The sequence below is a fragment of the Argentina anserina genome, chromosome 4 (assembly GCF_933775445.1).
Source record: "Argentina anserina chromosome 4, drPotAnse1.1, whole genome shotgun sequence".
NCBI classification, from domain to species: Eukaryota; Viridiplantae; Streptophyta; class Magnoliopsida; order Rosales; family Rosaceae; genus Argentina; species Argentina anserina.
This window is the reverse complement of record NC_065875.1, coordinates 16,221,733-16,235,231: the sequence shown is the minus strand read 5'-3', so window position 1 is coordinate 16,235,231 and position 13,499 is coordinate 16,221,733. Positions and strand designations below refer to the sequence as shown.

General features: G+C 38.4%; 2 protein-coding genes and 1 non-coding gene across 4 annotated transcripts; 2 read left to right on the top strand and 1 right to left on the bottom strand.

Annotated features, from left to right (window-relative positions):
* Positions 1 to 799: 799 nt before the first annotated feature.
* Positions 800 to 1,573, bottom strand: LOC126792262 (universal stress protein PHOS32-like). The gene is made up of 4 exons (XM_050518724.1): positions 1,396 to 1,573; positions 1,214 to 1,308; positions 1,008 to 1,129; positions 800 to 896 (listed from the first exon to the last, which is right to left on the bottom strand). The coding sequence occupies exons 1-4, from the start codon at positions 1,571 to 1,573 to the stop codon at positions 800 to 802; spliced, it is 492 nt and encodes a 163-aa protein (XP_050374681.1).
* Positions 1,574 to 5,809: 4,236 nt separating this feature from the next.
* Positions 5,810 to 12,420, top strand: LOC126792792 (kinesin-like protein KIN-13A). Of its 2 annotated transcripts, none has more exons than XM_050519270.1 (14): positions 5,810 to 6,028; positions 6,110 to 6,193; positions 6,327 to 6,567; positions 6,651 to 6,869; positions 8,306 to 8,494; positions 8,664 to 8,768; positions 8,855 to 8,932; positions 9,111 to 9,196; positions 9,426 to 9,584; positions 9,738 to 10,073; positions 10,386 to 10,604; positions 10,700 to 11,366; positions 11,453 to 11,518; positions 11,901 to 12,420. In XM_050519270.1, the coding sequence occupies exons 3-14, from the start codon at positions 6,367 to 6,369 to the stop codon at positions 12,081 to 12,083; spliced, it is 2,508 nt and encodes an 835-aa protein (XP_050375227.1). In that variant the 5' UTR covers positions 5,810 to 6,028; positions 6,110 to 6,193; positions 6,327 to 6,366; the 3' UTR covers positions 12,084 to 12,420. The 2 variants fall into 2 exon arrangements, with proteins under 2 accessions (XP_050375227.1, XP_050375228.1); XM_050519271.1 differs by having other exon boundaries at positions 6,307 to 6,567.
* Positions 12,421 to 13,214: 794 nt separating this feature from the next.
* LOC126792992 (small nucleolar RNA U3) lies at positions 13,215 to 13,431 on the top strand. The gene has a single exon (XR_007671984.1). It is a non-coding gene; the product is annotated as a small nucleolar RNA U3 (small nucleolar RNA).
* The last annotated feature ends 68 nt before the right edge of the window (positions 13,432 to 13,499 follow it).

The following is a 13,499-nucleotide window of genomic DNA, read 5'->3' as shown; positions in this document are numbered from 1 at the left end:
GCAACCATATATATATATATATATATATATATATATGCAGATTGGAGAAGAAGAAAGCTTCAGTGCTTCAGTCCCTTAAGTGCTAATAAAGATAAAGTTGTGGCATACTGGCTGGCATGGAGAGGTGCTGATGAACTTTACAGTTTACACACTGATTGACCTGCACAGATCTAAGGCCTCCTAACAGAGGAGCTCCCTTCCGAATTGATGATGGCGATAAGCAATTGAAATTCTGGCGACTCGATCAGGAAAATGATTCAAGTTACAACAAGCATTTTTTTTTACAACAAGCATGTTCATTAGTAGCAAAGGAATAAAAGCAGTTGCGCGTTTGTACAGGTTTAACAATTTGTTTCAATGTGCTGCACTGCTACGACAACCCAGTCCAAAGAAGAAGAAGAAGAAAAAAATTAATACGACTAGCTGAAATAGCTCCGTCTTTGTTGTGCTTCTTGTGTGTGTGTGTGTGTGTGTGTGTGTGTGTATAGCCATGAGAGTTTGTGCCTATTGATCGGTTTGATGCGTCTATATATCTGCATGCACTCCCATGCAGTATCATAGATTAAGGTAAAACATAAATCACACAAGCAAATCAGTTTTAAACAACATTATTGCAAGAATGCATTTCAATCCATTACCCTGAAATTTACATTCAAAAAATCTAGATAGGAAATCTAGCTAGTAATCATAATTTTATGATGAAGAAAACAAGTACGAAACGGGCTACGACGACAGTACCACTCTAGCTAGAACCTCAACTATATTTATTGTAACGGTTTAAGACTAGTCGAATCCATCTCTACTTGGCAGCAGGCTTGTTTGTTGGCCTCTTAACAATCATCACTGAACAGTTAGCATGATGTGCACAGAAGTCGCTTACACTACCCAAAACAGCCCTGCAGTAAAAACATTGTCGAACGGTGTTACATACTAGAAGAGTAGAACTGTATAAGTAATTGTTTGTATGTATTGCGCTTTATGTGACACATATACAGTATATTTCATACCTCTTTACCGCTCCATAACCATGACTGCCCAGAACCAAAAGGGCTGCACGGTGTTTATCCACAGCTTCGGGCATAACGTTTCTAGGATCACCTTCCATAACTTCCACTTGCACATTTTCCACCTGCATCCATTCGAAAATTATTTCATTTACAATTTACCGATCACCTTATTCTGCAGATAATGTCGATGCGCATATATAAATTACCTTTCTCTTGGTGCAATATTCCTTGGCCTTCTCGACTGTCCTAGCAGCCGATTTTTTCATATCAGAAATCAACGAATTCAGGAAGTCCCCAGATCCTGCATTTGATCAAAATGCATTAAACACCTAGTAAGTACGCCAAATGAACTTGTTAATTAGCTTGAATGCTCGGTGGAACTACTTACCAACTCCGGCGACTCCGAGAGCAGAAGAGGGAGATGCCCTAGCGTGGATGATGGTGAGCCTGAAAAGATGGCTGCTTCCGTCAACAAAAAAATGGTCCAGAGTCCACTCCAATGCATAGAAGCTGTGCTCACTGTCGTCGATAGCGACTAGCATCAGTGGCTTAGCGCTTTCCGCCATTGCTAATGACTAACTCGGGCTAATTTCGTTATCTGATCACGATCGACAACGATACATATAACAGGCCATGAGAAGACATGCAAGGTCTTATTTATAGTTTGGTTGGTTTGCTTGGGTTGGAAGTTTGATGGAGTACGTGTTGGGGTTGTAGGGGTGTAGAAGATTGTGGCTGTTGCGGGTGCTGGGTGTCACTGTTTGAGTCCTAGATGCCTGGTAAACTGCTCCGAGGTCTTTGCGCCTTGATCTGGACTTAGATTATGTGGGAGGAGACTCTCCTCGATCTCTTATTTGCCCGAAATAGTTACGACTTTATTGCGATCCAGATTATGTTTTAGCACCTTCGTGCTAATTTTGACACAAGTGTATGTGCGCTTCTAACAAAATAATGTTGATCGACCGGCCTAAACAAGCCAAAGAACTAATCGATTTTTCATTATTTCAACTCCCATTATAATTCTTCAGTTTTTTTTATGCATTATAATTCTTCATTTGTTAGTATTAATTGATCACACTTTTGTTTTTTCATTTCACTGTCTTCAACTCTTCATTTCCTTACCTAATACACACATGCATGCATGAAGGCACATATATGTAGCTTTCATTAGGGGTGGACTCGTTGTCATGCATTGGATTAGGGTTTCAGCCCTAGCTACTAACAAACCACAGGTACCGATGACATTAGTCGTCCAAATTTCAAACATAAGTTGGTAAACGCCGGGGCCCGGGAATTCAAGCCACAATATATGAGTTTCTAAACCCATACGTTTTCAGTTGCACCAATATATATCGTTTATATGATCGAAAGAGGTTTTCACATCAATCATGATCTAGTGAGCTCGGGTTGGATTGTATGTTCGAAGCTGAAGGGTAACTTTACGAAAAATCTGGGTCCAATTGTTTAAACTTCGTTTGAGGCACCCACACGGCCACACACCAAACTTAAAAGCATCCTCAGTGACTACATTGTGTATTAATAATTTTGAGACACTTTCTCGAGTATTAATTGCTAAAGTAAACAAAATCCATAAAAATACAATGTCGGCGTAACTAACTAAACGAAATTCTGATTGAATCCGGTATATTATTTCAAACCAGAACCCAACACAATGTGTTGGGATCTCTCATCCAGAATCAATATGGGAGTGGCATCATATGAAATACGTAGTATGTATGCTTGACATTCCCGACAGGCGACAGAACCCCAAACTTCAACAAAAATTAAATCGTTGTGGACTGGTGGTTTGCTTTCCATTTAAACAGAAATTGATTACTTTGACGATGTTGGTTGAAATTATTAATGTCACCCTCCCATGGTATACGCCTGAAGGGGTCTGCAAGTACAAGAGCCTCTTCTTCAATTCTCAATTCTGAAAAGAAAAACAAGAAAAAACCATGGTGGCCATGGACATTGACTAAAAGGGACGCGTACGGTGGAGCTGATTAGATACTCCCCGTAAATGTTTAACCTTTAATTCAAATTAGTACACCATAAATCTAATCGATATGGGATCTCAACCTCACTTGCTTTAGGGAAAAGCAAGGCTTTTGGCAAAAGAAGTGTACCACAAGAATGATAGCTAAGTTTGGTCCACTTGGAGATCCACCAGCCCGACGTACTCATTGACCATAAACCCCCAATTACCAGAATAACACCATTTTTGAAAGAGAGATTAGAGACCAAGTAACTCAAATTATAAAGTATGCTTGATGATCACTTTCATCGCCCCGTTGTCAATTCCATGTAGGCAAAGCATGACAATAGACGAATTTGTTCTGTTGGATGCGTGTTTGGTTATGACATGTTAGGCTATGTTGAGTACACATCAATCTTAACGTCTATGTATGTTATTATTGATTAATTATGTCTAGTTAGCAGTTACTAAATCTTTTGGTCAAGGACTCTTCTCAGTATAGGAATAGAATGGATCGATATATTTCAAACAATCAATCATCTAGTTATGAGAAAGAAATTTCGTCAACCATATTACATAGTTATCATATATATGGGGGAAGGAAAGTGTTTTTTTTTGGGGGGGGGGGGGAAGGAAATTTGTTCCAAAATGAAAAGAAAATTGGGTGGAAAACGTTTCCCTCCCCACCCCCATGGAAATATTTTCCTTCCTTGGTTGATTTCAATTATTTTCCTTTCCAGTTACCAAAAGTGGTCTAGAGTATTGTTTTGAAGGAATTCATTAACAGAGTTACCAAACATGATCCAAGATCAACCACGATTAGCTCCAAAAGCAGTAAGAGCAACTAGTGATATGACATCTTACTGATCTTAGTCATATTAATGCTCAAAATTAGCATACGAGGATGCTGCAACAAATATTGGCAATGATGAGTTCCAAACTAAACTTTCACCACAAATAACTACAATGCAACAAACCACCTACTACGCCAACGTCAATTATGCGAATTTCATATATTTATCGTTTATATTATTACTGTCATTCGTACATAGGTCACTTTATAAACCTATAAAATAGGTAAGATGTGTATACAAAAAAACAATAGTCTAGAATCCCTATGTAACCACTAGTAAATCCCTTTTATTTTTGACACTCACCATGTATATTATATGAATTCATTTCTATGGTCTTAGCCCTATATAACTATCCGACTAATTATACCCTGTTCAGCCAAAGCATATCTAAAACTTTCCATTTCTGCATAACATCCAATATTGAGACCTTAGGAATCCAATAAAATGTGAAAGGTTATAGAACTAGAGAGACTTAAAAAAAAAATCATCACTATAGACCTCTCACAAAGTTCCACCAAGAAGACTACAAGGTTTCTCTTTATTATTATTATTTAGTCCACATTTTAGGGTTATGGTAATGTTTAAGCATGTATTACACATACTAACACAACCTTAATTAATCATCCTAATTACGTTCGGCTACCAAATGGCTCCCCATCTGGGTACTGTGGAATTTACCGTGCTAATTAGTAACTACTGCCATTATGGTACTGACATTCTCGTATTGAAATGGAAATGCCGAGTATGACCATCTGGGTTTGACCCCTACCTAAAACGTAGAAGAAGGTACAGAAATTACAGAGAGTGATGGGTCATTTTCAGATTTAACTGGGAATGGCAAATGGGGTAAAGTTAAGAATGCTCGCATGACGACTAATTCTGTTGCAGGCAGCACGGCAGTGTTCTGTATTGGGAAGTTTGGCAACATGTACCTGATTATTCTACTCGTGACCTCATTATTTTCAGAGCCCCTGCTCTGTAATCCCAATTGTCCCACATCTGAATTTTGATCAATGATTTTTTTCTTCTATTTTTTGGGAATATAAAGAAAGGTTATACTCATACTACTTTTTCTACAATCTGAATTCAGAACAAGAAAGTGTAATGAAAAACTAGTGCACTCAATTTTTTTCTCATGGAACTTTGGAGCACCAATTTACTAGCTGGCTAAACTTGGAGCCTACGATGTGGTTGGGTCGATTTGATGGCGAGGGGCACAAAGAGATGTGGGCTATAGTTTTAGATATTGCAACATCCCGATATGCAACTTACATTTGTGTTAAGCTATACAATTGTGTAGGCCATCAACCATCAAATTTTAGAAATTATAATTATGAAAAAACAAAACATATTCGTCTCTAAACTTAAAGAGTAAAATTTACATATTTAATTTCATAATACACACTATTTAAATACGCGTTGCGATGTATGTTTCTTGATATAATTATGCATTATTGATAATAACAAATAAGTACATGTACAAAGCGATATTTCATACTTGTAATTTTAGTTTGTTAATTGTATTTCAATTCCGACACTCTACCGTCTAAATTTCTCACATGTGCTCTCAATAAATATTTAATTTTCTTAAAAAAAGAACAATTCTCAATAACAATGGAGTTTCGTTCATTTTATGCAATAAGCAAACACAGCCTTGAATGAGACTTAGACCATAAAGGACATTTCCGTTAGACTTAGACCACACCCCATTCCCTACCTCTGTCATCTCCAACTCTGAAGTCTGAACCCCCTCCATCCCCCAAAAACCAAAACGACGCATCGGAAAATTAGAAACCCAACCAGAACCAGAGGGTAAACCTGTCCCTTTCCCCAATCAAAATCAAAATAGCCGTTTAGTAAATATTTCAAAATTTACAATCTTTTACCATAACACCCAACTCTCTCTCTCTCTCTCTCACACACACACACTCTATATTTATAATCCAAGCAAGCATTTCTCTCTCTCTCTCTCTCTACCGGGGAGCCCTTTGCCATAATCTCCAACCCCATTTCCTCACAAACCAAAAAATTGAAACCACCCAACTTCTTCTTTTGCTACCCAAATTAGGGTTTTTGCTTCTCCAGATCTGATCCCAATGCTAATTCTTGTCTGATCGATTCGAAAAGCCGCGATCTTGGTTCCGTTCGTGGCTCTGATCCTTCACAATCTTGAAAACTCAATCGGAAATGTGAGCGGCTGTTTGGTTCTTCTACATTTCTGTGTTTGTAAAATTTTAGATTTTGATTAATGGGTTTGTTTGCAATTGCAGATTCTCGTCTGGGTTTTCTGAGTCCCATTTTCGTTTTGGGGTTTCTTTCATGTTCTGCTCTCAATTTCAAGCTTTCCAAACCTCGTGAGTATCATAAACCAAACCAAGATCAGTTTTTTTTTTTAAATCTCAATGTGAATTTGATTTTGAGTTTATTAATGTGGGTTTTGGTGATTGATTGGTTTGTGATTGAAAAGAGGTTGTTGTTGAAATTTAGATCTTGAAAATTGGCTCCTCAAAGGAGGTCGCAGCGCCACATGGGTGGGCAGATGCAGCAGAGCAATGCCGCCGCGGCAACTGCTCTGTATGACCACCCTGCCGGCAATGCGGGTCCCACAAACGATGCCGGCGACGCTGTCATGGCCCGGTGGCTCCAGTCCGCCGGCCTCCAGCATCTGGCCTCTCCATTGGCTTCCACCGCCATTGATAACCGGCTCCTCCCTAACCTTCTCATGCAGGTATAGACTGCCATTCTTGTTTGCATTTAGGATATTCTGGTTTTGAATGCATGAGGAGTAAGCATTTTGTTGTGTTGTTGTAGGGTTATGGAGCGCAGTCTGCTGAAGAGAAGCAGAGGCTTTTGAAATTAATGAGGAACCTTAATTTCAATGGGGAATCTGGTTCAGAGCCGTACACTCCAACTGCACAGACATCCGGAGGGGCTCCACCAGAGGGTTTTTACTCTCCGGAGTTCAGGGGGGATTTCGGAGCTGGGCTGTTGGATCTTCATGCAATGGATGATACAGAGCTTCTGTCTGAGGTATGGTTGTTCATGTCATTCATGATGCTGTGAACATCATCGCTGGAAAATTAGTGATAGAAAACGGTCTTATTTGTTTTTTGTTGCCCAGTGTCTGCTGTCAAAACCAGGAAGAATGTGTGGCGTTCAATCATTTTTTCTTTTTCAATGTCGTCTACAGGGTTCAATTTTATATAGTGCTAGACTAGATGAGGTTAGGGACTGTTAGTGATAGAGGATCTACATGGCAGAAACCATTAAAGTTCTATAAGAGACGTGGTAAAGACGGTTCCAAGGCTCAGGCCTTGATCTGGCATTCTATAGGCGATGGTCTGTCTACATGGGAACTTGCTTGATTTGGTTTAAGCAAGGATCTTTGAGTTTTAGGAAGTTTTATGATTTCTTTCTTATTAGTTTTTGTTTTATTATTAGGTAATTTATGTTTTACTTTATCCTAGTGGTTGTAGGGTTTTAGCCTCTCTATATATAGAGGCCTTTGTAGCCTTTTGCAGGCAGATTTGATTTTATAAAAAAATTGAAAGCTTTTACTTCCTTCCAGGCCTGTGTGACGCAGCCTAATTTCTGGGTGTGATGCCTAGAGTTCTACTGGTGTGATTCCAGTAGTTTTGTTCTGTTCTTCTTGAATTCCCACCTTTAGACTTTAGTTCCTTCTTTAGCCTAAGAGTTTTAAACAATCCTTAGCCTACAGTTTTCGTTATTTGTCCTGCATCAGTTAGATATGTCCTTATCATTCTTAAAAATAACTTTGTTTGAATCTTTGGCTCAAGTTGAATGAGCCAATGCCGATTCCATGTGTAGCTCACATATTTTTATGGATGCTGGATTGAAGTTAAATAGACATTTCTTAGGCGGTAAGCAGTTAGTAAATGTTAAGTCATCAGCCAGTTAGTTTATGTAAGAACAATATCTAGTTGATAAGTGCTGTGGATTCGCTTGTTCTGTTGAATTCTTTATAATTTATTACCTTTCACTAAGAAATTGAATTCCAGAAGCAATAGATTCAGTCAGGTAACAATAAAGTTGATATAGTTGAAAGGTCTTTTGGAAATTTCTTCTACTATTCAATAGTTTCTATTTGACTGCTTCTGAAAGCAAATATTTATGTAATTAGTTGTGATAGGCTTCTAATTAACTTCCTTCCATACAAGTTTGGTTTACTCAACTTAAACATATTTAATTTATTCTACTGTTTTTATGTGATATTCATTATTAGTCTTATAGCTGATGGGATGGGGAGAATTTAAAACAATTTAATTTTATTATGTTATACTCAGTAACTGTTTTATGGGCACAATTGAAAAACACTAATTCATGTTCTTGCCGTTTCATTGAGCCGTAAAAATTTTAAAGTACTGTGTCTGTTCCTAGAATATATTCATATCCTTCTCTTTTTTTTCTCTCTTTCTAAATGAATGCTGTATTCTTTTCATTTTCAGCATGTTATGTCCGAATCTTTTGAGCCTTCGCCCTTTATACCTGGTGGTATGAAAACTTTTGAAGATGAATTGACTTTGACAAGTGGTGGACAGCAAAGTGTGCTACCTGATCAAGATGCATCAGTTCCATTAGTGCAGAACGAAAAGGAGAGCACAAGGGAAAACAACGTGGCCAAAATAAAAGTTGTGGTATGTGGGAGTGCTGTAGATGTGTATTTGGCTATATCATGTTGTTTGGTGACTTGTCCCTACCTTTTTATGAATGCTTGTGACTCATATCTCACTTTTGGCATTGACTCCTTTTGTATGATTTGCTTGTGCAATTCCTGAAGTAGTTCCGTTTTGATGGTTAAATTAGGTACGGAAGAGACCTTTAAACAAGAAGGAACTTTCCCGGAAGGAGGATGATATTGTCACTGTGTATGACAAATCTTATTTGACAGTTCATGAACCTAAAGTGAAGGTTTGTTCTTAGGACAGCAGATGCTAATTCAATTTTTTAGCTGTATTGCATTATGGAAATTGAAGTTTATATTTGTCATGTCATAGGTAGACTTGACTGCATATGTGGAGAAACATGAATTCTGTTTTGATGCGGTTCTTGATGAGCATGTTCGCAATGATGAGGTAAAATGTTTTCAGTAGAGGTCGGGTATATTTTGCACATGGGGAGTCTGTAATTCTTGATTTACAATGCCTTTGATTTTCATGTGTAGTCACTCAGGGCCTGATCTTTTGTGTGCTCGCTTTTGATTGCTTATTAGCTGGATAAAAGAGGTCTGATCATATATTCTTTCTGGAACAGGTATATTGGGCTACTGTAGAACCAATTATTCCCCTCATTTTTGAACGAACAAAGGCTACATGTTTTGCTTATGGTCAGACAGGTAGGTGCTGTTTATAATAGTCTGCGTTGCGATCAGTTTATCCTCAAGCTTGAAATATCTGGATGTCATCAAATTGCAGTGTCATGAAATGATAATATGTATAGACTTTGCTGTAATATATGTAGTTCATCCAGTATATATGTTGTTTTATCCGTTGTCATGTATCTCATTTCCGATAAAGACTGAACATTCATTTGATTTGTCAATATTCTAACAAGTTTTGAATCAGGTAGTGGCAAGACATTCACAATGCAACCGTTACCTATCAGAGCTGCAGAAGATCTTGTCAGACTGTTACACCAGCCAGTTTACCGTAACCAGAGATTCAAATTATGGCTTAGCTATTTTGAGATCTATGGCGGAAAGCTCTTTGATCTTCTCAGTGAGAGGAAGTATGTCCCTTGGCTCATGAATCTTTTATACCATGTCTATTGTTATAAAGCCAGTTTCTTTTCTACCAGAATTACTAGATTATGTTATTCCTGTCTGCTGCTATTGGCTGTAGCTTTGTTCTGAAGTATATGATTTCATTTGGTATGTTAAAGGAAACTTTTAATGAGAGAAGATGGACGGCAGCAAGTTTGCATTGTTGGACTGCAAGAGTTTGAAGTGTCGGATGTACAGATTGTTAAAGAATATATTGAGAGGGGGAATGCTACGAGGAGTACTGGCTCAACTGGTGCTAATGAGGAGTCTTCTAGGTCACATGCTATTTTACAACTAGTGGTTAAAAAACACACTGAGGTAAAAGATTCCAGGGGGCGGATCAACATTGATGTAAATGAACCCAGAAGTGGGAAGGTTGTAGGAAAGATTTCTTTTATTGATCTTGCTGGTAGTGAAAGAGGTGCTGACACCACTGATAATGACCGGCAAACAAGGTAATCCTCTTCTGTTTTTCTTTTAAGATTCTGTCATCTAATATTCCTCTTCTCTTTTTATGATTAGATTTTAAGTCTATCATTTTTTTATTTTTTTTTTGTAACCTTCGGTCATTGAACTTGAGTCCAAAGAAGTTGGCAGGCAGATGGATCGATTGAACTTCTGGTTTGTACTAGAACCATAATGATTTAATAGAACATTCTTAATCAGACGACTGTCATTGTGAATCTTACATATGAATTTCAAAAGAAACGTTTTTTAGCTCTACATTTTTCATCACTGAAGATTGCAATATGATGAATAAATTGTAGAATTGAGGGAGCAGAAATCAACAAGAGCCTTTTGGCTCTAAAGGAGTGCATTCGTGCTCTGGACAATGACCAGATCCATATACCATTTCGAGGAAGCAAGCTCACAGAAGTTCTCCGTGACTCATTCGTTGGAAATTCAAGGACGGTAATGATATCTTGTATATCTCCAAATGCAGGGTCATGCGAGCATACACTTAATACTTTGAGATATGCTGATCGGTATGATATTATGCTCTCATGAAACAAATTTAATTACTATACTAAAACCCTTATCCTTTTTGTTTCAAACTTAAAAATGACTTTACAATGAACAGGGTCAAAAGTCTTTCAAAAGGTGGCAATTCTAGGAAGGATCAACCTGTAAATTCATTTCCTCCTCCTAATAAGGATATATCATCATCATCATCCACTCTAGCTTCTGCTGGTGTAGAGGATATCCATGAACAACGCCCAGAAGGTAAAAAAACTGATACAGGTAGACGAGCTATGGAAAAAGATAGTTTTTCATATATCCATGAGCAACGTCAGGAAGTTAAAACAACTGATACGAGCAGAAGAGCTGCAGAAAAAGAAAGTGTCTCATATATCCCTACTCCTGATTTTGAGAAGCATCCTGCAAATTCATCGAGTAATCCCATCAATATAAGAGAAGAAAAAGGGATGAATTCAAGTTCAATAGATAGGGAGAGCTTTGAAGGGAATAATTCTTATAGTGATTCTTACAGTCAGAAAATGTCATATCACTCTCAAAATTCAGTTGAAACAGAAGAGAAGGTCCAAAAGGTATCACCACCCCGCCGGAAATATACTAAGGATGAAAAATCAGAAAAGTTGGGCAACTGGCTGAAGAAGGGAGGTGGTTCTGATCTTCCCACCACCAGCTCTAAGCTGCCAAGCATTGGTACTTTTAACACAAGTAATGTTGGAGCTAGACAGTCTGAGCCTGAAGTTCCTGATGGGAATATCAATGCAATTCTTGAGGTTGGTAATCCATTTGGCTTCATTAATTAGTGTGATGTTTTTGTAATAGTCCTTGTTAACTTGTTGAGCTCTTTGGATTGTTTTAGGAAGAAGAGGCCCTAATTGCTGCCCACAGAAAAGAAATTGAGGATACAATGGAAATAGTTCGTGAAGTAAGTAAAAAGTTTCATGTATTATTCTGTTATCTTGTTACCCCCTGTTTCAATTTTTTTGATGCTTCTGGATGTTGAAGAAATTTACAACTGAGTCCAATTCCTTGTGTGCGGTAAATCAAACATATTGTATGTACTCGCCTTGTAGCCTGAACTTCTTTTATGGGGTGGTCCTTGATTTGAGTCGTATGCTATTACTATATAGAAGAGCTAAATTGTTTGCATTTTGTAAATGCATTCTATATCAAGTATTTGCTCGGTTTTATAAAGGCTTAGCACAGGAGAAGGAAGGTGTACCCTAAGAAAATATTATATGTTTCCCGTAGTTGTGCTGATGTATTTTTTGGTATGCTTGTTCATCTGCTGTCGTCTTTGTGACCAGGAAATGAAACTGTTGGCAGAAGTGGACCGACCAGGAAGCCTCATAGACAACTATGTGACTCAGTTGAGCTTCGTGCTTTCTCGCAAGGCAGCCAGTCTGGTCAGTCTCCAAGCACGCCTTGCAAGGTTCCAGCATAGACTAAAAGAACAGGAAATTCTAAGTCGGAAACGAGTACCTCGTTAAGGCAGAGGAATGCACTGCGTTTTGCTGCTCTAATGGTGGCAACTACACTTGTAGTTACGTTACGGCATGAGCTGTGGGAGAAGATTTGAGGGGGTCGCTGAGTCCCTCCTGGCTGTTCACAATTTAGACTTCTGGCCTAAAAAGACAAGAATGTGAAAATCATGTCTATTGCCAATGCTTGTATCTCATTGTTATTCGTTAGATAAGTCGATGTGTTCATGCTGGGTTTTCATGGGTTGTGGGCTTGTGGCTTTTGGCTGTTGTGTAATGGTGACCGGGATTTGAAATTTCCAACAATGTATTTTTAGTAAAGAAAAAAAAAAGAATGTTCATTGCTCAGTTACCATGTGTGCATCTTTTCATTTTCGTTTTTGCAATGTCCCTTCTATGATGTACTCGTAATTTTACTTGTAAAGTTCATATTAGGTGATATCACAGGTGGACCTTCAATTAAATTAACTAAGTAGGTTATTTGTACGATTAGTACCAAATGCTTCTGATATGAGTTTGTAACTTCTTATTCTCTCCCTCTGCTTCTCTTCAACAGATGAAAATCTCTTACAGTACATCCATGCCGTAACGCTAGAGGAAGTGCGGAACGGTGCAGGCTGCATATGACCCTGAAGGTTGCATTCCACATTCATCATGGCATTACAAGTAGTTCGGCTCTATCATCCGTGTTGAACCGATTGTTCTGCTAAATTATAAAGTATAAACAACTCTCTTTAGGTCTAAACCACCCTCTCCTAAGGGCTCAAACAGTCGGGGTATATCTCTCCTCCTTTCAGCATGTACATTCTCTCGGTTGGTGTCTATTGTATCTTGTAAAACTAGATGAATATTTTTGTCTTGGGATGTCAATTGTCACAAGAGGAAGTGAACTTAACAGAGACTGAACTAAGAACATGACTACTCTTACTCGGTTGATCCTAAAGTTTTTCTTATCTGATTTGGAAATTGCTGATTTAGTGTGAGATTGTGTAAATGTGTAGCTCACCTCTAAAGAAAATGATAGCAATTAGTCTAGTGGGGGGACACCCGCAAAAGTGTGCTGTGAATATGCAAAGTGCAAACTCATCCCACATCTGAAGGAAAACAAAGCCAAAGCTGTTTAAATAGGCGAACTTGAGTAGGATGTGCTTGAACAGGATCTGTTCTATAGGATCGTACCTCTGTATCCTTAACTTCTAAGGAGACAGGAATCCAAACCTGGTGGTTGAAGCAAAGCCATGCGATCAGAGCGTGATTAACGGCTGGTGTTCTTTGGGTCTACTGTGGCTGTCGATGATCGTTCTCAGCTTGGTTCTCCCAAGTTGGGGGTGGTGGTCGCTTGGTTGTCTGACAGGTTCCCCCCTTATTTTTGTTTTCGGCAGTAAAAGACTGAACTTATATCCCTCTTTGGTGACTGCTCAAACT

Coding starts and splice junctions, on each gene's coding strand:
- LOC126792792 (XM_050519270.1), top strand. CDS start 6,367: ATGGGTGGGCAGATGCAGCAGAGCAATGCCGCCGCGGCAACTGCTCTG. Junction 8,495..8,663: donor TGGCCAAAATAAAAGTTGTG/GTATGTGGGAGT, acceptor TGGTTAAATTAG/GTACGGAAGAGACCTTTAAA. Junction 10,605..10,699: donor ACTTTGAGATATGCTGATCG/GTATGATATTAT, acceptor TACAATGAACAG/GGTCAAAAGTCTTTCAAAAG.
- LOC126792262 (XM_050518724.1), bottom strand. CDS start 1,573: ATGGCGGAAAGCGCTAAGCCACTGATGCTAGTCGCTATCGACGACAGT. Junction 1,309..1,395: donor TCTCGGAGTCGCCGGAGTTG/GTAAGTAGTTCC, acceptor GATCAAATGCAG/GATCTGGGGACTTCCTGAAT. Junction 897..1,007: donor GGTTATGGAGCGGTAAAGAG/GTATGAAATATA, acceptor TTTTTACTGCAG/GGCTGTTTTGGGTAGTGTAA.